The sequence below is a fragment of the Tachyglossus aculeatus genome, chromosome 5 (assembly GCF_015852505.1).
Source record: "Tachyglossus aculeatus isolate mTacAcu1 chromosome 5, mTacAcu1.pri, whole genome shotgun sequence".
Classification (NCBI taxonomy): domain Eukaryota; kingdom Metazoa; phylum Chordata; class Mammalia; order Monotremata; family Tachyglossidae; genus Tachyglossus; species Tachyglossus aculeatus.
This window is the reverse complement of record NC_052070.1, coordinates 49,026,333-49,049,830: the sequence shown is the minus strand read 5'-3', so window position 1 is coordinate 49,049,830 and position 23,498 is coordinate 49,026,333. Positions and strand designations below refer to the sequence as shown.

At 47.3% G+C, this 23,498-nt stretch overlaps 1 protein-coding gene across 1 annotated transcript; it reads right to left on the bottom strand.

Annotated features, from left to right (window-relative positions):
- Positions 1–5,639: 5,639 nt before the first annotated feature.
- LOC119928357 (centromere protein S-like) lies at positions 5,640–22,413 on the bottom strand. Its single transcript, XM_038746542.1, has 5 exons — positions 22,336–22,413; positions 16,064–16,187; positions 15,227–15,260; positions 10,479–10,545; positions 5,640–6,142 (listed from the first exon to the last, which is right to left on the bottom strand). The coding sequence occupies exons 1-5, from the start codon at positions 22,381–22,383 to the stop codon at positions 6,005–6,007; spliced, it is 411 nt and encodes a 136-aa protein (XP_038602470.1). The 5' UTR covers positions 22,384–22,413; the 3' UTR covers positions 5,640–6,004.
- Positions 22,414–23,498: the final 1,085 nt, after the last annotated feature.

Below are 23,498 nucleotides of genomic sequence, written 5' to 3'. Positions count from 1 at the left end.
TTCAGTATTTTTAGAGCCCCTTCTGTATACAGAGCACTGTACTTAGGGGGTTGGGAGAGATCAGGAGGTAGAAGCCCACAGAGTCCTCTGTACACAGTGCCACTGATTGATCTGATTGCCAGTGGCTCAGGGAATAGATTATAAAACATGAATTGGTAGGCTGACTTTTGCTGAGGTGAACCGTGTTAAAATATCCGGTGCTCCTTTTCAGATCCGCAGCGTGGCTCGGTGGGAAAGAGCCCGGGCTTTGGAGTCAGAGGTCCTGGGTTCAAATCCCGGCTCCGCCCACTGTCAGCTGGGTGACTTGGGGCAGGTCACTTCACTTCTCTGGGCCTCAGTTCCCTCGTCTGTAAAATGGGGATGAAGACTGTGAGCCCCCGCCGTGGGACAACATGATCACCTTGTAATCTCCCCAGCGCTTAGAACAGTGCTTTGCACATAGTAAGCGCTTAATAAATGCCATCATCATATGTTGCCAACTTGCACTTCCCAAGCGCTTAGTACACTGCTCTGCACAGTAAGTGCTCAATAAATACGATTGATTGATTGATCGATCATCTGGAAACTTGCTGGAGTGCTTCTCTGCCAATTTCATTTGATGGTCAGGAGCCCCCCTCCTTTTGGAATTATGTCCAAGGTGTCGCCCTCAAATTATTTCCCCCAGCCCCTTTTCCTTGTCACCTACATTTCCCTAGCATTTCCTAGGAGCCAGTGAACTTTAGAACCACTCACAGTGAAATCTTATCTCCCAGACTATCTGTCCATTCTTAATATGGCATGCAGTAACCAATTAATGGTATTTTCAAATATTTTCTATTTAAAAAATATAAAAAAATTAAAATATTTAATATTACTTAATACTTTTAATATTATTACTACTAATTTTTGTTAGGTGCTTACTGTGTGCCGTGCACTGTTCTGCTGATTGATTGAAGCAGCGTGGCTCAGTGGAAAGAGGCCGGGCTTTGGAGTCAGAGGTCATGGGTTCCAATCCCAGCTATACCAACTGTCAGCTGTGTGACTTTGGGCAGATCACTTAACTTCTCTGGGCCTCAGTTCCCCATCTGTAAAATGGGGATGAAGACTATGGGCCCCGCCGTGGGACAACCTGATCACCTTGTAACCTCCCCAGCGCTTAGAACAGTGCTTTGCACATAGTAAGCGCTTAATAAATGCCATTATTATTATTATTATTCCAAGCACTGGGGTGGATGGAAGCAAATCGGGTTGGACACAGTCCCTGTCCCATGTGGGGCTCACAGTCTCAATCCCCATTTTAGAGATGAGGTAACAGGCATAGAGAAGTGAAGCGGCTTGCCCAAGGTTACCAAGCACAAAGGTGGTGGAGTGGAGCTGGGATTAGAACCCATGACCTTCTTACTCGTAGGCCGGTGCTCTAGCCACTACACCATGCTGCTATTTATTGAGCACTATATGCAGAGCACTGAATGAAGCACTTCAGAGGACAGTACAGTCGATAGACATGATCCCTGCCCTCAAGGACTTTAACTGGGTTGTTAACCACTTACTACGGACTTTACAGTCTAGCAAGACTAATAATAATTGTGGTATTCGTTAACTACTTACTATGGACTGCAATAAGAACGAGGTTGGATACGAGACAATCAGACTGTAGGCCCTATCCCACAATGGGCTCAAAATCTGAGGAGGGAGACCAGGTATTGAATCCCCATTTTATAGCTGAGGAAACTGAGGCACAGAGCAATCCGCCTCCGCCAATTTGGAGGCGAGTCACTTGACTTTTAGACTGTGAGCCCACTGTTGGGTAGGGACTGTCTCTATATGTTGCCAACTTGTACTTCCCAAGCGCTTAGTACAGTGCTCTGCACACAGTAAGCGCTCAATAAATCCGATTGATTGATCGATTGATTCACTTCTCTGGGCCTCAGTTACCTCATCTGTAAAATGGTATTCGTTAACTACTTACTATGGACTGCAATAAGAACGAGGTTGGATACAAGACAATCAGACTGTAGGCCCTATCCCACAATGGGCTCAAAATCTGAGGAGGGAGACCAGGTATTGAATCCCCATTTTATAGCTGAGGAAACTGAGGCACAGAGCAATCCGCCTCCGCCAATTTGGAGGCGAGTCACTTGACTTTTAGACTGTGAGCCCACTGTTGGGTAGGGACTGTCTCTATATGTTGCCAACTTGTACTTCCCAAGCGCTTAGTACAGTGCTCTGCACACAGTAAGCGCTCAATAAATCCGATTGATTGATTGATTGATTGACTTCTCTGGGCCTCAGTTACCTCATCTGTAAAATGGGGATTAAGACTGTGAGCCCCATGTGGGACAACCTGATCACCTTGTATCCCCCCCAGCGCTTAGGACAGTGCTTGGCACAAAGTAAGCGCCTAATAAATGCCATCATCATTATTATTATCATAGAGCAGTGAAGTGACTTACCCAAGATCACCCAGCCGGCAAGTGGCAGAGCCAGGATTAGAACCCAGGTCTTCTGACTCCCATTCCGCTAAACCGCAAAATGGCAGGAACCAAGAAATGAAAGCAGCATCATTTATTTAAAACTTTCTGGGGAACTGAGGTAATTAGGACTATCTGAGCCGTATTTAAGTGCTTATTTATTATTTTGGTAGATCACACGTAAGTAGGCCAGCTTGATTTTAGAGGCATCGAGACTGTGCGTTAATCACCTGAAGACAGTGCTGAGCCAGGGTGGGGCCTGGGGTTGGAGGTCAATCAATCAATCAATCGTATTTATTGAGCGCTTACTGTGTGCAGAGCACTGGACTAAGCGCTTGGGAAGTACAAGTGGGCAATGCATAGAGACGGTCCCTACCCAACAGCGGGCTCACAGTCTAGAAGGGGGAGACAGAGAATAAAACCAAACATATTAACAAAATAAAATAGAATAGATTTATTCTATTCTAGGTCAAGATGGCCTCTAGTGTCCCGGGAAATCATCGAGGAAGCAGTAGTTGTTGCGGAGCGGGTGGGGCGATGGACTAAGGGCAACCCGGAGAGAGATACCTCAGACACCTCATCCCGGGAAGGTAGAACCTGAAGCCAGAGGGAATGCGTGAGGAGTGGGAGCTGGAAGGAAAAGTCAGGGCTGAAATCAATGTCGACGTTTAAACTTTATCAGAAACGGATCTTTTCTCCCAACCAAAAGGACATCGGGGATTGAGCGGCAGGGGAGAGGACACAGAACAAATGAAGCAGCTCACTGATCTAAGCCCCGTTTCATTCAGTAGGAAATCATTTCACGGTCTCCAGTGAAACCTTCACAGCAATAGGTCCTTTTTTAATGCTTTAGTTCTGGTTTCAGAGCCTGGTGATCTGCACCGCAATTTTCATTTCCAATTAAAATGCTTAGGTTCCCCGTCCTCCCAAAGGTTTGAGCATCTCAGAGTTGCAAAGAGACAGTGGGTGCTCATTTAGTGGCCCATTTCAACATTTAATGAATTCAACAGGTATAAAAACAGTAACTGGCAAAAGAGTTGCCCAAACAAGATCCCTGGTCTACCTACCAAGTGCGAAATATTTGTTCCAGCTCGGCTGTGCTGCGTTACCACTGCCAGAGGAGGTTAGGGATGGTAATCACGAGCGGGAGTGGAAAATTAGGAATTCAGTAAGGACCCCCCTGAAGCGATACCACAGGACCAGAGATTGTTGGGGAGTGGTAACAATAATAAATAAATAATAATGGCATTTATTAAGCGCTTACTATGTGCAAAGCAGGATGTGCGGCTACTGGGTAACAACTGCCAGAGGGATGTGCGGCTACTGGGACCCAGCAGGGAATCAGTGGGCGGACTGGTTTCGGCCCCTTGCCGGGGATTCGATTCCACCTTTTCTCCACGTGGAAAGGACTGCAATTTGTCCTTCCAATTTGGCAATTTGTACTTCCCAAGCGCTTAGTACAGTGCTCTGCACATAGTAAGCGCTCAATAAATACGATTGATGATGATGAAGTCATCTCCGTCTTCAGTTACAGCCAGTCATAGTGTCGGCAGATATCCTGAAAATCAGGGCTGAGAGGGGGATCCTTTGGCCAATGGTCCAGGCTCCTTGCTTCTAGGCAGGTAACGACTACACCGTTTTCCAACATAATGGACAAAGCCTATTTTGTAAATAATTTCTATGAAAGCGCAATACATGACAAATCCTGCTAAGTGGTTAAAAAGCACCAAAGGGGCTATTTCCTCGGAAAAGATTCTCTGTTGGCCCGGAGCTGATAAAGCTATTACGTTGCCAAGGTTGAGATGGGTCATATTTAAAAGAGAGAGGTCTTTACTAATTTATTCCTCCCATTCCCGTTTAAATTATTTATAATCCCAAGGCAGCGTGGCCTAAAAGGGGACATGGGGCTGGGAGGCAGGAGAGCTGGGTTCTAGTCCCATTTTGGCCACTGGCCTGGGTGAAGTTGTTGCCAACTTGTACTTCCCAAGCGCTTAGTACAGTGCTCTGCACACAGTAAGTGCTCAATAAATACGATTGATTGAAGTCCCAACCTCCCTGGGCCATGGTTTTCTCCTCTGTAAAATAGAGAGGTGTAAAATTGTGAGCCCTTTGTGGTACAAGGACTGTTTCTGATCTAACATATCCACCCCAGCCCTTACCACACAATAAGAAATTAATAATGCCAGAATTATAAGACAGTAGCTAACTCTGACAAAGAAACCGTAACCTTTGAATCTAATCTCTTAGATTTTTTTTTTCTTAAAGAAATATATTCGATGGCACTAATATCTTAGGGCCGTCGGCAGCGTGGCCTAGTGGGGAGCACAAGGCCCGGGAGAGGACGTGGGTTCTAATCCTGGCTCCACCACTTGTCTGCTCTGTGACCTTGGAAAAGTCATTTAACTTCACTCAGTTACCTCATCTGTAAAATGGGATTCAGACTGTGAACACTATGTGGGACAGGGAATGTGTCCAACCTGATTAGCTTGTTTCTACCTACCCCGGGGCTTAATACAGTGCCTGGCACATAGTAAGTGCCATCCAGATACCACCTGAATTGCCTTTAACCAAACCTAGTTCAGCCACAAGAAGACTCTACCATCATACCAAAAGGGGAAAAGGATCAGGAGAGGAAAGAAGATAATTAGTAGTTTCAATAATCACGCTGGATTGATTAGGAGAAAACACTCTGCAGCTCATTTCAGCAGAACATTTGAACGGGTCTACAATGAAAGGTGTTGAGTTGGTTTTTCATGTAGGAAAAAGTAATTTCACATTTGCCCATTGAGACTGTGGTCCTCCCATGTGGGACACTTGAGCTGCACAAGAAGTGGGCATTTAACAGAAGAAAGGAAAAGGGCTCTCACTCTGTTCTCCCTCCACTTAAGACCGTTAGCATCATGTGGGACAGGGCCCACATATGATCAACATGTATGCACCCCGGTGCTTACAATGGTGTTTGACACATAATAAGCACTTAACAAATACAGTAACAGTAATAATAATAGTACTTCATCCAGCATCTCAACCCCTACCCTGTCAAGGAAGACGGCACTCGTTTAAGGGCGAGGTGCCAAACCAGAATGTTAATCTCATCATGAGCATCTGCTTGTGTCATCAAACTGGAGGAAAAGAAAAGTTTCACAATTACAGAACAACGGATATATCAGGTCTGAAAAGGTTAGGATATTTAGTGAATACATTTTATTAATTCTAAAAGTAGCTGCAAGCATGACGTTCACGAATCTCACCCTGTAAGTGGTATATATGGCGAAAGTCACGGGAGCGTTTCCGGCCCTCCTTTAGAATTAGCATCTGAAGATGTATTCCGTTAATGTAGGGCTAGGGTGGTGTAAAAATAATATTGGCAGTTGTGGTCTCTTCCATGAGCCCCGTGAAGTTCTCTTTACCAGTGTTAGCGTTACAGATGACACCATCCGCTGCCCTCCCTTTTCCCGACTGATTGGTATCTGATCCTCAGGCCGCAGGGGGAGAGACTCCAAATTTGTAAATCATTTTTCTCTGTGAGAGAACTCCTTCATCTCCTTGTTGCTTTAATCCACACTCTCTTCCATGGCCTCTGATGGCCCCCCTGAAGTTTTCCTCCCTTTCCCAGGCTTCTTTTTCTTCTTCTCCTTCTGCTCCAAGTTATTCAAGGCAAGTTCTTCACTTTTCTTTGTGATATAGTTTAGCTAAAAAAATAAAAAATAAAAAATGAAGAAATGGCTTTCATACTGAGGTCTACTGTTAGACTACCAAAAATAAGGATTTTACATTAAGCATCCAAAAGACCCATGGGTTTTTCCAGGCTACATTCCCATTTCCTTTGGTCCCTTTATTCACCTCACCCTCAGCCCCAAAGGACTTATGAATGTATCTGTAATTTACTTTAAGGTCTCTCTCCTCCTCTAGACAGTGAGCTTGTTGTGGGCAGGGAATGTGTCTACCAATTCTTTTATATTGAATAATAATAACGATAGCATTTGTTAGCGCTTAACTATGTGCACAGCACTGTTCTAAGCGCTGGGGGGATACAAGGTGATCAGGTTGTCCCACGTGGGGCTCACAGTCTTAATCCCCATTTTACAGATGAGGGAACTGAGGCTCAGAGAAGTTAATTGACTTGCCCAAGGTCACACAGTAGACACGTGACCTTGTGCACTGTACTAAGCACTTAGGAGAGTTCAGAGAAGCTCAGTGGAAAAGAGCCTGGGCTTTGGAGTCAGAGGTCATGGGTTCAAATCCCGGCTCTGCCAACTGTCAGCTGTGTGACTTTGGGCAAGTCATTTAACTTCTCTGGGCCTCAGTTCCCTCATCTGTAAAATGGGGATGAAGACTGTGAGCCCCCCATGGGACAACCTGATCACCTTGTAACCCCCTAGCGCTTAGAACAGTGCTTTGCACATAGTAAGCACTTAATAAATGCTATTATTATTATTATTATTATTATTATTATTATTATTATTTTATGTGGCAGATCCGGGATTCGAAACCATGACCTCCGACTCCAAAGCCCGTGCTCTTTCCACTGAGCCACGCTGCTTCTCTGAACTCTCCTAAGTGCTTAGTACAGTGCTCTGCACAGAGTAAGCGCTCAAAATGACTGATGGGTCGATTTCCTTACTGCTCAATTGGACGAGTTGCATTCTAGGGAAAGAATGCATTGGTATAAGAAGAGGGAACTTCACCACAAGGATCTCCTTTTTATATAAACACTGTTAACAAGCAGACCTTCTTAACCGAAGGCTAAAAGTTTAATAGGATCTTTGGAAAAGGCAAAATGAGGGATGTCTGAGGTGTACGGGTCGACTGGATGGGCTTTGGAATAGAGTACAACTCACCTTCACTGCTCAAAAGAAGCGGCCCGGCCTAGCGGATACAGCACAGGCCAGGGAGACAGAAGACCTGAGTTCTAATCCTGCCTCCACCACTTGTGTGACCTTAGGCAAGTCTTTTCACTTCTCTGGGCCTCAGTTACCTCATCTGTAAAGTGGGGGTCCCTGTCCCACGTAAGGCTCGTACTCTTAACCCTCACCTGATTAGCTTGAATCCACTGCAGTGCTTAGCGTGGTGCCTGGCACTTAGTGTGTCTTAATAAAGACCACAAAAAAAAATCCGCCAAAATTTAGACCCTGCCAAAAACACAACCGCGGACCGTCAAAGCCCACTCCAAGTCCTGGTTGATATCCCGGGGTCCAGAATTTAGCTGAAATCTGCAAGTTGTGTGGTGATACAATTCAAAAATACAAGTGGGCCCCTTCCTGGGACTGCCACTTCAGTTTACTGCAATCCTTCAACTGGTGAAGTACGCTAGATACCAGCTCGGAAAACTTAACTCTGAGTAGCTTTCACGAAGAAATCTCTGGACTGATGCTCCCAAACTAACCTTCCATCGGCACTGTTCATAACCCTCATCTAAAAACTTGGAAAGATGGAGGGTGGGAGGCAGCAAAACGAAGAGGATTTACTTTGTCATTGCACGTAGGATAACCTCTTTATTTAAACAGTATTTATTGAGCGCTTACTGTGTGCAGAGCACTGGACTAAGCGCTTGGGAAGTACAAGTTGGCAACTTATAGAGAGGGTCCCTTCCCAATCAATCAATCAATCGTATTTATTGAGCGCTTACTGTGTGCAGAGCACTGTACTAAGCGCTTGGGAAGTACAAGTTGGCAACATATAGAGACAGCCCCTACCCTTCCCAACAACAGGCTCAAAGTCTAGAAGGGGGAGACAAAATCATTCTGTGCTGGAGTAGATATGAGCTAATCAGATTAAACTCAGTCCATTTCCCACATGAGGTAACTGAGGCACAGAAAAGTTAAGTGACTTGCCCAAGGTCAAACAGCAGACAAGTGCCGGAGTCGGGATTAGAACTCCAATCCTCTAACTCCCAGCACTTGCTCGTTCCACCGGTATGTAGATGATTCCCAAATCTACATTTCCAGTCCTGATCTTCTGATGACTTGACACCTGTCCACATGTTTTGTTTTGTTGCCTGTCTCCCCCTTCTAGACTGTGAGCCCACTGTTGGGTAGGGACCGTCTCTATATGTTGCCAACTTGTACTTCCCAAGCGCTTAGTACAGTGCTCTGCACACAGTAAGCGCTCAATAAATACGATTGAATGAATGAATGATCTCTCTCTCTCCAGACTCACAATTTCCTCCTGACTTCAAGACACCTCTACTTGGATGGCCCGCTGACATGTTAAACTTAACATGTCCAAAACAGAGCTCCTTATTTTTCCACACAAACCCTCTCCTCCCCACAATTTTCCAGTCACCATAGACCGCAGCACCATCATCCTTTCTGTCTCACAAGCCCATTACCTTGGCGTTATCCCTGACTCCTCTCTCTCATTCAACCCACATATTTAATGTCACTAAATCCTGTCGGTCCCTCCTTCACAACATCACTTAAAATTCGTCCTTTCCTCTCCGTCCAAACTGCTACCGCATTAATCCAGTCCCTCCTTCGCAACATCACTAAAATTCGTCCTTTCCTCTCCATCCAAACTGTTACCGCATTAATCCAAGCATTCATCCTATCCCGCCTTGATTACTGAATCAGCCTCCTGTCTCCCCCTACTCCAGTCCATACTTCACTCTGCTCCCTGGATTATTTTTCTACAAAAGTCAATCGTATTTATTGAGCGCTTACTGTGCGCAGAGCACTGGACTAAGCGCTTGGGAAGTACGAGTTGGCAACTTACAGAGAGGGCCCCTACCCAACAACGGGCTCACAGTCTAGAAGGGGGAGACAAAATCATTCAGGCCATGTTTTCCCACTTCTCAAGAACCTCCAGTGGTTGTCCATTCACCTCTGCATTCATCCATTCACTCAATCGTATTAATTGAGCACTTACTGTGTGCAAAGCACTGTACTAAGCTCTCGGGAGAGTACAGTACAACAGTAAATCAAACAGAAACTCCTTACCATCGGCTTTAAAACACTAAATCACCTTGCCCCCTCTTACCTCACCTCACTACTCTCCTACTAGAATCCAGCCCGCACAATTCACTCCTCTAATGCCAAACTACTCACTGTACCTCCATCTCATCTATCTCGCAGCCAACCATTCAGCTCAAGCCCTCCCTATTCATATTCGACAATTACCCTCTTCACCTTCAAAGCCTTACTGAAGGCACATCTCCTCCAAGAGGCCTTCCATCACTAAGCCCTCATTCCCTCTTCTCCCACTCCCTTCTGTGTCACCCTTGTACTTGCTCCTTTTATTCACCCCTCCCTCAGCCCCACAGCACTAGCATACGTATCTGTAATTTATTTATTTCTATTAATGACTGTCTTCCCCTCTAGTCTGTAAGCCTGTTATGAGCAAGGAATGTGTGTACCAACTCTGTTATACTGTACTCTCCCAAGAACTTAGTACAGTGCTCTGTGCTCGGAAAGCACCTAATAAATATGACTGATTGATTCCACTAGGCCATATTCATTCATTCATTCATATTTATTGAGCGCTTACTGTGTGCAGAGCACTGTACTAAGCGCTTGGGAAGTACAAGTTGGCAACAAATAGAGACGGTCCATACCCAACAACAGGCTCACAGTCTAGAAGGGGGAGACAGACAACAGAACATGTGGACAGGTGTCATGTCATCAGAATAAAAGCCACACTGCTTCCACCATGGATGGACAATTCTGAATACCAGGCCCACCAATCTTATTCTGAACCTGGAGCCCCGGTAAATTTTCTGTTCCTCAACACTGACAGGATATAACAGCGTTTGTGCATTAAAGGAAATACTTGGACCTTCTGCTCAAGAAAGACTCACAGAAAATAGCAGATGACTGAGCCCATGGAAGCTGATTAGGAAACTGGTAATACTGGGCTGGCAAGATCCATCATGAGCAAACAAAGGACATACATTACAGGTTTGAATGGCTCAACTACCTCCGGATTTTAAATGCAAGGTGCCCTGGGGAATAACTTCAGAGCACAGGTGATTTATTGGGAATAATGTATTCCAATGGGAAAGGAGAGGAAGGAAGGAAATTCATCTCTCACCAGTGAGTTACTCCTTCTGGCTAAGAGCTTCACATCTTCAGTGTTAACGGTGCTTCTTTTCGCATGTCTGAGGAAAGGGCAGAAACAAGTCACAATGTATTTGCTGAAATATAAAGTTTCTCATGCACCAAAAGACTGTGAGCCCACTGTTGGGTAGGGACTGTCTCTATATGTTGCCAATTTGTACTTCCCAAGTGCTTAGTACAGTGCTCTGCACATAGTAAGCGCTCAATAAATATGATTGATGATGATTGATGACTGATGATGAATGCCAGATTCCAAAATGCAGTGCTTAATTATTTTAAAATAAGAGGCTGGGAAGAAAAACTGTGAAAATTCAAAGCAACAACTCCCTAGCCAACACACACCACTAGACCCTAAAGCTAGCCAATGGTCGACTCTTGAAGACACCTCCTGATTTTCACCTCTCTACAGTTAGCCATCAGCAGGCCTCATAACTGGAAAAACTCACACTTCCTGCTTCTACTCCTCAATTTACACTGTGACCTGACAAACAGAAATGTAGCAGATGTGATGTTGTAAAATGTTCCATCTTTTTACTAAAAAAAAATAGAAAAAAATCAGTTCCTCCAGGAAGCCTTCCTTGACTAACTCTCATCTCCCCACCCCGTCCTAACCCCCTTCTGTGTTATTTCTGACTAAACTTTCATCTCCCCACCTTATTCGCTCTCCCTCCTGTGTCACCTAGGCACTTTCAATAATCACCACCTCCTACAGCTCTTATGTACATATCCTTAGACTTTTTTATGGTATTTATTAAACAGTTACCACATGCCGGGCACTGTACTAAGTGCTGGAATAGATACAAGCTAATCAGGTAAGCCCCATGTCCCACATAGGGCTCACAATCTTAATCCCCATTTTACAGAAGAGCTAACTGGAGCACAGATAAATTAAGTGACTTGCCCGAGATCACACAGCAGACAAGTGGCAAAGCCAGGATTAGAATCCAAGTCCTTCTGACTCTCAGGCCTGTTCTCTTTCCATTAGACCACGCTGCTTCTCACTGTTCTTACCCTGTTGAGGCCCCCACCTATAATATATTTTAAAATCTGTCTCCCCTACTAGACTGTAAACTCTTCGCGTCAGGGATCATGTCAACCAACTTTATGGTACTCTCCCAAACTCTAAGTAGTGTTCCGAAAATGGTAAGCACTCAATAAATACCATTGGTAACTAGAAGGTGAGGTGGGGTCAAGAGACGGCCCTATTTGACCAGATAAAACACCCACGTACCACTGAACATCCACTGTGAATGGCACATGAGTCATCCTGTCTTGATCATTTAGATAAAACATCTGCCTCTCATTTGAAAACGCCAATTGAAATCATCATTTCTACGGAGTGACCTAAGATGCAGACGCTGAGACGGAGGAAAAGCAGAAGGGTGGACACAATAGCAAATTTGGTGGTAACTTGGGGCAGACTGATCTAGCTGGAGAATGCTGTTTTTACAGCAAGCCGCTCCTAATTTCACCTTGTTCATAAGCACTGTATTAAGCTGTCTAAGTCTGCTTATATCTAAAGCCACCTCTGGTGTGCTCATTTGGTAAAATCTTTCTCAAAGAAAGGCTCAACTGGAAAGCGGGGTTAATGCTACCAATCGTACTTACTGAGTGCTTATTGTGTGCTAGGCACTTGGGAGGATTTAACTTAACAGAGTTGGAAGACATGCTCCCCCCGGCACAAGGCGCTTAGAGTCTAGAAGAGGAGACAGGATCAAGGTATCAGGGATAGATATTCTTTTTTCCTAAAAGAGATAGCACGGGCTGTTTAAAGAAAGTTGTCTGCTAAAACCCGATAAATTAACGAGACCTCAAAGTGTTTTTTTAGAAAAAGAAAAGCTGCTTATACTCCCCACTGATCCTGGCAATGCTCTAGCCTAATCCTAGGGATTCACACCTCGAGACTGCATTACAGGTCAAACCACATTATAATGACATCAATCAATCAATGAATTGTATTTACTGAGAAGCAGCATGGCCTAGTGAAATGAACTTGGGAGTCAGACGACAAGGGTTCTAATCCCAGCTCTGCCACTTGCCTGCTGTGTGATCCTGGGCAAGTCACTTAATTTCTCTATGCCTCAATTCCCTCATCTGCAAAACGGGGATGCAGTACCTTTCATTCATTCAATCGTATTTATTGAGCGCTTACTGTGTGCAGAGCACTGTACTAAGCACTTGGGAAGTACAACTCTGCAACATATAGAGACGGTCCCTACCCGACAACGGGCTTGCAGTCTAGAAGGGGGAGACAGACAACAAAACAAAACATGCAGACAGTGTTAAAACCATCAGAAAACCTGTTCTCCTACTTAGACTGTTAGCCCCATATGGGACCTGATGATCTTATCTATCTACCCCAGTGCTTAGTACAGTAGCACTTAAATGCCACAATTATTATTATTGTTGAGCTTTACTCTAAGTGGAGCACTGTACTAAGCACAATAAAATAGAGCTGGTTGACCAATGCCTGCCCATGAGGAATTTGCAATATAGACATTAAAATGAATTAGAGATAGGGGAATGGAGGACTATTGGGACATGTACATAAGTTTTGGGGATGGGGTGAGTTTCCAAGTCCTTCAGGGTTACACACCCAAATGCAAAGGTGACACAGATGGCTAGGTGTTAGGGTGGGGAAATGACAGATAACTCAGGGAAGACCTTTTTTAGAGAAGATGTGTTTCTCGGAGGGCCCTGCGCATGGGGAGAGTGGTGGTCTATCAGGCCAGGGGGAAGATATGGGAGAGGAGTAAGCAGCAAGACAGATAAACCACTGACTGACTGATTGACCTCTTCAATAGCACAAATTTTAGTGAAAATTTTGGTGTCCAATATGCGTATGTACTGTGGTACGTTACACATTATAACAAAACTGCATTATAGCAGCCCCAATGGTGGGGATTACATTTTTGATGACGTCCATGTTTAGACAACCTTGGTATGATTCCCACATCATATCCCACACCACCTACACTACCCTTTCTTCCAGCTCTGTTTCCAGAAAGATGCGTGTTGTCAAGAGAAGGTTCCCTAATTCAGCCACCACATTATAAAGAAGAGAAGCAGAGTGGCCTAATGGGTAGAGCACAGGCCCAGGAGTAAGACAGACCAGGGTTCTAACCCCTGCTCCACCATTCGTCTGCTGTGTGACCTCGGGCACACTTCACTTCTCTGTGCCTCAGTTACCTCATCTGGAAAATGGGGATTAAGACCGTGAGCCCCATGTGGAATATGGAGCATGCCCACGCTTAGAACAGTGCTTTGCACATAGTAAGCACTTAATAAATGCCATTATTATTACTATTATTATTAGCCTGTGTTAAGTAGCTTGTAGTAACCCCAATGCTTGGGAAGTACAAGTCTGCAACATGTAGAGACGGTCCCTACTCAACAACGGGCTCACAGTCTAGAAGGGGGAGACAGACAACAAAACATGTAGGCATACCGCTTAACAAATACCAAATGCCATTAGAAAAATTGTGGTGAAAACAAATCTTCTAATATCTAGAATCCTCATATTAAATGCCCAATCTGTTCAAAACCTCTTGCACTAAATACTTTGACATGAGTTCTGCCTTCAAAGAACTCTGCCTAGTCAGGGCAGAAAGTGAAGGAAAAGTATCCGAAATTATCGTTCGTTTTTCCCTTGCCCCTTGTGGCTCTTTTATCACCCTTTTATTTCTATTTCTTCCTTACTTCTTACTCCTTTCTTCTATTTCTTCCTTACCTTTTTCTGCGCAGGGACCCTAACCTAGGAATAAGACACATTTGGTGGCAGGCTACGTTTCGGGTCCCCAGCCTTCCTTTTGGCAAAGTTAAAGATGCTGAGCAGTCTTCTGTCCCCCCCGCATCCATAGGCCCAGGAACAAGATTTATAACCTGCCCTTTGGGAACTCAGGGTTTTAATTCATTCAAATTCTTCATCTGGAGAAACAGTGAGGTATGGGAGGTGGGGGCCAGGGATTGGCACAAAATCTGGAGTGGTGGCAAATTTTTGGAAGCTTCAGTCCTTTCAGGCTTGAGTCATTCAAAGCGCTTCATTAAAGCAATTCATGGCAATTGTTTTCAATTACCTATGGTGCTAATTGAAGAGTCGAGCATAAATCACCTTTAAAAGCTGGGGCTTTGCAAGCTGAAAGCAAGCCACCTACTTTTTCCACTTTTCAAGAAGCGATTTTTACACTTAACAAACCCGGCAAATGAAAGCTTCTGCCTGCAGATATTGTACCATTATTATCCACACACCTGCAGGCAATTACATTAAACAGAACACAATTTCATCAAAGACTACACACAGGACGTGGGCTATATGCAAGAGCTTTTTCATACGGTGAATAATTTTCTTTTGTGTGTCTCTTTTCCCCCTCCTATAAGGCTCCAAGGTGATCCTGAGATCACCCTGCATAAAATGCTTATCCACACCCCACACATACCCACAGTCCTTGAGACATTATTCATATTCAATAAATCTGCCGCTAAATAACTTCTATTCTTAAACACTTGGAAAACTTCAGAAAAATGCCAAAGCGGACTTCGATTGATACTATTAGAGCCGACCGAATATTCAGTTTGCAACACAAACAGCTCTCCCCCCACCAAACAAGAAAAAAGCTGAATAGCTGAGGTCTGTTGGAAACACAGCCTTTCATCCACAGTTGGAACACAGCAACAGAGCGTGTGAGAAAAGACATCTTCGTATGAATATGCCCTTGTACCCACCTTGCAAACATTTCAAGGTCTTTGGCAAAAATTTCTGAAAGAAAAAGTAACACGTTTCAACTCCCATTACGTTCGATCTCATGTCCGAAGGATGAAAAGTCAAATTTTAATTTCTAGAGTAAGTACGATGACTAATACAAGAAACCATTTTAAAGGTGAGGTGAGGCACTTTGGGCTTTTATAATAGCGGCTTATCATTGCTATTAATCACATCTTTCCCTTCCCTTCCTGGACCCTCCATACTTTACCACAAGTCTTCCACTTAAAGCGGTACCCTTGGGTTACGGATGTTGGAAGGAAGCTATTTTTAAACTCGAAAATTTACTCTACGGTAGGGCGATGTCGGATCCAAATTGGAACATAAATTTCCCGGTTTCAAGCAAGGGTAAGTAATTAGTCACGCTATAATTCCCAGCTCCATATTCCTTCCCAGTGCTTGGTACAGTGCCCTGCACACGGTGTTACTACTATTCCTACTCAGGTTCGTCCAGCTGTCCAGAAAATTTTGAAAGGAGCAATTTTCCACGGCCCTATAAAACCCAAACAACCTGAAAGGTTCCAGACAGCGGGGCCAAATGTTTAAACCAGAAGCCCAAATAAAAGAGAGGGGAAGACCACATATCATCTCACCTCTTAGACATTAAATCGTTAGTTCAGGGTCGGATCACGATCGAGAAAACGAGACGTTTCTTATATTCTTTAACAGCAATTAGGAACGCATTCTACCCCCTGGATTTATTGCCCGAAATGACCCATCTCCCAAAATCTATTTCCCCCGGCACTGAAATTCCAGCATTTCAGCCGGGATTTGCCTACAGAGGAGAGGTAACTACACACCACACTGTCGGAAAGTGATCTCCGAAATCGCGGCAACGGCTTGTTTGCTGAAGTGCATCCCCTTGTCTTCAGCAACTTCTTGGCACAGACAACCTACGGTGTAGTGAACTGCAGCCTTTAATCTCTGAAATAATCCAAAAGACAACTCATGGAGAAAAACGTGCCTTTCACATGTATTAAGAAGCCGTACAATATGGTAAAGGCGGACTTTTTGCTTTGGAGCCTTATCCTGGTAGTGTAATACAAATTTTATAACAGGAGAAAAGAGAAATAGAGAGTTGGAACGATTCAGAGTGCCAATTTTTTTTTTCGGCTGGCTAGCCATTAATCGGGGAATTTTTAATTATCTTACAGTAATAACTGTTATGACTGTGAGCTCATTGTGGGTAGGAAATTTATCTGCTAATTTGTTGTCTTGCACTCTCCCAAGCGCTTAGTAAAGGGCTTGGCACATAGAAGTATGCGCTCAATAGATACCACTGATTGATTATTAAAGGGTAGGTTAAGAGTACAGGCATTGAATCACCATTTCGCAGATTAGAAAACTGAGGCCCAGAGATGCTTAATGACTTTCGCAAGGTCCCCTACAAGTGTCAGGGCCGGGATCAGACTCCATCTGGGCCTCCCCACTCCAACTTTTGGAACAGGGCCTGGAACATACTAAGCGTTGAGGCACAGAGAAGTGACTTCATTCATTCATTCATTCCATCGTATTTATTGAGCGCTTACTGCGTGCAGACCACTGTACTAAGCGCCTGGGAAGTGTGTTGAGGCACAGAGAAGTGACTTCATTCATTCATTCCATCGTATTGATTGAGCGCTTACTGTGTGCAGAGCACTGTACTAAGCGCCTGGGAAGTGTGCTGAGGCACAGAGAAGTGACTTCATTCATTCATTCCATCGTATTTATTGAGCGCTTACTGCGTGCAGACCACTGTACTAAGTGCCTGGGAAGTGTGTTGAGGCACAGAGAAGTGACTTCATTCATTCATTCCATCGTATTTATTGAGCGCTTACTGCGTGCAGACCACTGTACTAAGTGCCTGGGAAGTGTGTTGAGGCACAGAGAAGTGACTTCATTCATTCATTCCATCGTATTTATTGAGCGCTTATTGTGTGCAGAGCACTGTACTAAGCACCCGGGAAGTGTGTTGAGGCACAGAGAAGTGACTTCATTCATTCATTCCATCGTATTTATTGAGCGCTTACTGTGTGCAGAGCACTGTACTAAGCGCCTGAGAAGTGTGTTGAGGCACAGAGAAGTGACTTCATTCATTCATTCATTCATTCCATCGTATTTATTGAGGGCTTACGGTGTGCAGAGCACTGTACTAAGCGCCTGGGAAGTACAAGTCGGCAACAATCAGACTCCCCCTTAGACTGTAAACCCCATGTGGGGCTGCTGGCTGTGTTAATGCCGATTTCTGGACAGAACTAGCTCTTTTCTGCTACATTTTGGAGCCAGGCACCAGCGGCACGGCGAGGCGCAAAGGGCGATAGGCATGGGGCAGGCTTCCCCGAAGGGAAGGCCACCGCCCCTGTTTATTTATAATATATTTTATATTATATAATATATTATATTTTATTTATAATATTTATAATAATTATAACATTTGTTAATAATAATAATGGTACTTGTTAAGCGCTTAGTACGTGCCAGACACTGTTCTAAGAGCTGGGCTGGGGAGGCCCAGAGAAATAAAGTGACTTGCCCACAATCACTCACCAGACAATAATAATAATAATAATGGCATTTATTAAGCGCTTACTACGTGCAAAGCACTGTTCTAAGCGCTGGGGAGGTTACAAGGGGATCAGGTTGTCCCATGGTGGGGGGCTCACAGTCTTCATCCCCATTTTACAGGTGAGGTAAAAGTGGTGGTGGTGGAATTAGAACCCATGACCTTCTTACTCCCAGGCCTGTGGTCTATCTACTACGCCATAGTGCTCACTAGATGCCAAGGCACTGTACTAAGCGCTAGGGTGGACCCAAGCAAATCATTCATTCAATTGTATTTATTGAGCGCTTACTGTGTGCAGAGCGCTGTACTAAGCTGTAACATCTGTAACATCTAGAGACGGTCCCTACCCGACAGCGGGCTCACAGTCTAGAAGGGGGAGACAGACAACAAAACATATTAACAAAATAGAATAAATATGTACAAATAAAATAAATACGTACAAATATACATATAAATCGGGTTGCACCCAGTCCCCGTCCCAAATGGGGCTCACAGGCTCAATCCCCATTTAACAGACGAGGTAATTGAGGCACAGGGAATAATAATAATAATAATAACGGCATTTATTAAGCGCTTACTATGTGCAAAGCACTGTTCTAAGCGCTGGGGAGGTTACAAGGTGATCAGGTTGTCCCGGCGGGAGGCTCACTGTGTTCATCCCCATTTTCCAGATGAGGGAACCGAGGCCCAGAGAATAATAATAGTAATAATGATGGCATTGATTAAGCGCTTACAATGTGCCAAGCACTGTTCTAAGCACCGGGGAGGTTACAAGGCGATCAGGTTGTCCCAGCGGGGGGCTCACAGTTTTCATCCCCATTTTCCAGATGAGGGAACCGAGGCCCAGAGCAGCGAAGTGAAGGGAAGTGAAGTGACTTACCCAAGGTCACACAGCAGACAAGCGGTGGAGCCGGGACTGGAGCCCAGGTCCTTCTGCCTCGCAGGCCCGCGCTCGAAGCAGCGTGGCTTTGTGGAAAGAGCCCGGGTTTGGGAGTCAGAGGTCGTGGGTTCTAATCCCGCTCCGCCACTTGTCAGCTGGGTGACTTTGGGCAGGTCACTTCACTTCTCTGGGCCTCAGTTCCCTCTTCTGGAAAATGGGGATGAAGACTGTGAGCCCCACGTGGGTCAGCCTGATTACCTTGCCTCTTCCCCGGTGCTTGGAACAGTGCTTGGCACATATTAAGCGCTTAACAAATATCATCATCATTGTACATATTTACTATTCCATTTATTTTATTTTGTTAATACGCTTTGTTGTCTGTCTCCCCCTTCTAGACTGTGAGTCCGCTGTTGGGTTGGGACCGTCTCTAGATGTTGCCGACTTGTACCTCCCAAGCGCTTAGTACAGTGCTCTGCACACAGTAAGCGCTCAATAAATACGATTGAATGAATGAATGAATGATCCAGTAGGCCACGCTGCTTCCCATGGTACGCTATGTGCTGAGCACCAAGCGCTTAGTCCAGTGCTCTGCACACAGTAAGCGCTCAATAAATACGAATGAATGAATGATCCACTAGGCCACGCTGCCTCCCATGGTATGCTATGTGCTGAGCACCGTCAAGCGCTTAGTCCTGCGCTCTGCACATAGTAAGCGCTCAATAAATACGATTGAATGAATGAATGTACTAAGCGCTTGGAAGAGGGTTAAGGGGGAGAAAGGCCGCTTCCCAAAGGCGGAATGCGTGGTCCCAACTTGTACTTCCCAAGCGCTTAGTCCAGTGCTCTGCACACAGTAAGTGCTCAATAAATACGACTGAATGAATGAATGGTCGGCGCGGGGCCCCCGAGGACGGCCTTGGGGAGAGAGGTGATGATGATAATAATAACAATTTATTACGCGTAATGATATTAATAATAACAATGTTTTTTATTAAGCGCTTACTACATGCCAAACACTGTTCTAAGCGCCGGGACAGATCCAAGGTGATCAGGTTGTCCCCCGTGGAGCTCACAGTCTTCATCCCCATTTTAAACAATGTTTTTTATTAAGAGCTTACTACGTGCCAAACACTGTTCTAAGCACTGGGACAGATCCAAGGTGATCAGGTTGTCCCCCGTGGGGCTCACAGTCTTCATTCCCATTTTAATTGGCAGCGTGGCTCAGTGGAAAGAGCCCGGGCTTTGGAGTCAGAAGTCATGGGTTCAAATCCTGGCTCTGCCAATTGTCAGCTGGGTGACTTTGGGCAAGTCACTTCACTTCTCTGTGCCTCAGTTACCTCATCTGTAAAATGGGGATTAAGAGTGTGAGCCCCCCCGTGGGGTAACCTGAGTAAGCGCTTAATAAATGCCCATCATCTTTTAGACTGTGAGCCCACTGTTGGGTAGGGACTGTCTTTATATGTTGCCAACTTGTACTTCCCAAGCGCTTAGTACAGTGCTTTGCACACAGTAAGCGCTCAATAAATACGATTGATTGATTGATTGATTGATTAAACAGTGTTTTTTATTAAGCGCTTACTACGTGCCAAACACTGTTCTAAGCGCCGGGATAGATACGAGGTGATCAGGTTGTCCTCTGTGGGGCTCACAGTCTTCATCCCCATTTTAAACAGTGTTTTTTATTAAGCGCTTACTACGTGCCAAACACTGTTCTAAGCGCCGGGACAGATCCAAGGTGATCAGGTTGTCCCCCGTGGGGCTCAATGTCTTCATCCCCATTTTACAGGCGAGGGAACTGAGGAACGGGGGAGGAACTGTACTAAGCGCTTGGGAAGTACAAGTTGGCAACATATAGAGACAGTCCCGACCCAACAGTCCAGTGCTCTGCACACAGTAAGCGCTCAATAAATACGATTGATTGATTGATTGACTTCATTCGTTGAGAAGCAGCGTGGCTCAGTGGAAAGAGCCCGGGCTTTGGAGTCGGAGGTCATGGGTTCAAATCCCGGCTCCGCCACATGTCTGCTGCGCGACCTCGGGCAAGTCACTTCACTTCTCTGGGCCTCAGTTCTCTCATCTGTAAAATGGGGATGAAGACCGTGAGCCCCACGTGGGACAACCTGATTACCTTCTATCTACCCCAAAGCTTAGAACAGTGCTTGGCACATAGTAACAGAAGAAGAAGATGGAGAAGCAGCGTGGCTCAGTGGAAAGAGCCCGGGCTTTGGAGTCAGAGGTCATGGGTTCAAATCCCGGCTCCGCCACATGTCTGCTGTGCGACCTCGGGCAAGTCACTTCACTTCTCTGGGCCTCAGTTATCTCATCTGTCAAATGGGGATGAAGACTGTGAGCCCCCCGTGGGACAACCTGATTCACCTTGTAACCTCCCCGGCGCTTAGAACAGTGCTTTGCACATAGTAAGTGCTTAACAAATGTGAGAAGCAGCGTGGCTCAGTGGAAAGAGCCCGGGCTTTGGAGTCAGAGGTCAAGGGTTCAAATCCCAGCTCTGCCACATGTCTACTGTGTGACCTCGGGCAAGTCACTTCACTGCTCTGGGCCTCAGTTCTCTCATCTGTAAAATGGGGATGAAGACCGTGAGCCCCACGTGGGACAACCTGATTACCTTCTATCTACCCCAAAGCTTAGAACAGTGCTTGTCACATAGTAACAGAAGAAGAAGATGGAGAAGCGGCGTGGCTCAGTGGAAAGAGCCCGGGCTTTGGAGTCAGAGGTCATGGGTTCAAATCCCGGCTCCGCCACATGTCTGCTGTGCGACCTCGGGCAAGTCACTTCACTTCTCTGGGCCTCAGTTATCTCATCTGTAAAATGGGGATGAAGACTGTGAGCCCCCGTGGGACAACCTGATCACCTTGTAACCTCCCCGGCGCTTAGAACAGTGCTTTGCACATAGTAAGCGCTTAATAAATGTGAGAAGCAGCGTGGCTCAGTGGAAAGCGCGCAGGCTTTGGAGTCGGAGGTCATGGGTTCAAATCCCGGCTCTGCCACATGTCTACTGTGTGACCTCGGGCAAGTCACTTCACTGCTCTGGGCCTCAGTTATCTCATCTGTAAAATGGGGATGAAGACTGTGAGCCCCCCGTGGGACAAGCTGATCACCTTGTATCCTCCCCGGCGCTTAGAACGGTGCTTTGCACATAGTAAGCGCTTAACAAATGTGAGAAGCAGCGTGGCTCAGTGGAAAGCGCGCAGGCTTTGGAGTCGGAGGTCATGGGTTCAAATCCCGGCTCCGCCACATGTCTGCTGTGCGACCTCGGGCAAGTCACTTCACTTCTCTGGGCCTCAGTTATCTCATCCGTTAAATGGGGATGAAGACTGTGAGGCCCCCGTGGGACAACTTGATCGCCTTGTAACCTCCCCAGCGCTTAGGACAGTGCTTTGCACATAGTAAGCGCTTAATAAATGCCATCATCATTATTATTATTATTCATTCCTTCATTCCATCGTATTTATTGAGCGGTTCCTTTGTGCAGAGCGCTGGACTGAGGGCTTGGGAAGGACAAATCGGCCCGTCCCGACCACCGGGCTCGCGGTTGGGTTGGAAGGGGGAGGCAGGGAACGGCGCAAAACACGTAGGCGGGAGCGGGATTAGAACCCACGACCCGCGGCCCCCCCCCGCCCCGCCCCGCGTACCTGCGACTGACTGAAGCGCCGCTCGGCCTCCGCCCCGCAGCCCTCCATGGCGGCGCCTCGGGGGACGGCGGAGGGCGGGGGAAACTGAGGCGGGCGGGCGCGCGCGCGGGGGGCGCTGAGGGGGGCGCGAGCGCGCGGAAGGGAGGAGAGCTGAGGGGGCGCGCGCGCGGGGGGGAGGGGAGCTGAGGGGGGCGCGCGTGCGCGGGGGAGGGGAGCTGAGGGGGACGCGCGCGCGCGGGGGAGGGGAGCTGAGGGGGCGCGCGTGCGCGGGGGAGGGGAGCTGAGGGGGCGCGCGTGCGCGGGGGAGGGGAGCTGAGGGGCACCCGCGCGGGGAGAGGGGAGAAGAGCTAAGCGGGGCGCGCGCGCGGGGAGAGGGAAGAAGAGCTGAGGGGGACGCGCGCGCGGGGGGGTGGGGAAGAGAGCTGAGGGGGACGCGCGCGCGCGGAGAGAAGGGAGGACAGCTGAGGGGGACGCGCGCGCGCGGGGAGAGGGGAGGAGAGCTGAGGGGGGGCGCGCGCGCGGGGGAGTGGGGAGGACAGCTGAGGGGGGCGCGCGTGCGGGGGGTGGGGAGGAGAGCTGGGGGGGGCCGCGCGCGCGCGCGCGGGGAGAGAGGGGAGGACAGCCGAGGGGGGCGCGCGCGCGCGCTTGGGGGGAGAGGGGAGGAGAGCTGAGGGGGGCACGCGGGGGGGGGGGAGGACAGTTGAGGGGGGTCCCGCGCGCGCGGGGGAGGAGAGCTGAGGGGGGCGCGCGCGGTGGGGGGGGAGGGGAGGAGAGCGGAGGGGGTCCCGCGCCCCCGGGGGGGATGATGGGGGTCGCGCGCGGGGGGGGGGAGGAGAGCTGAGGGGGACGCGCGCGCGGGGGGTGGGGAGGACAGCTGAGGGGGTCCCGCGCGCGCGGGGGAGGAGAGCTGAGGGGGGCGCGCGCGCGGGGGCGAGGGGAGCTGAAGGGGCCCCAAGCGCGGAGGGGAGGGGAGCTGAAGGGGCCGCGGGGTGGGGGGGGGAGGAGAGCTGAGGGGGCCGCGCGTGCGTAGGGGGGAAGGGGGCTGAGGCGGCCGCGCGCGCGGGGGGGGAAGGGGGCTGAGGCGGCCGCGCGCGGGGGGGGAGGACGGCTGAGGGGGCTGACGCCAGCCCCTTCACTCATTCATTCAATCGAATTTATTGAGC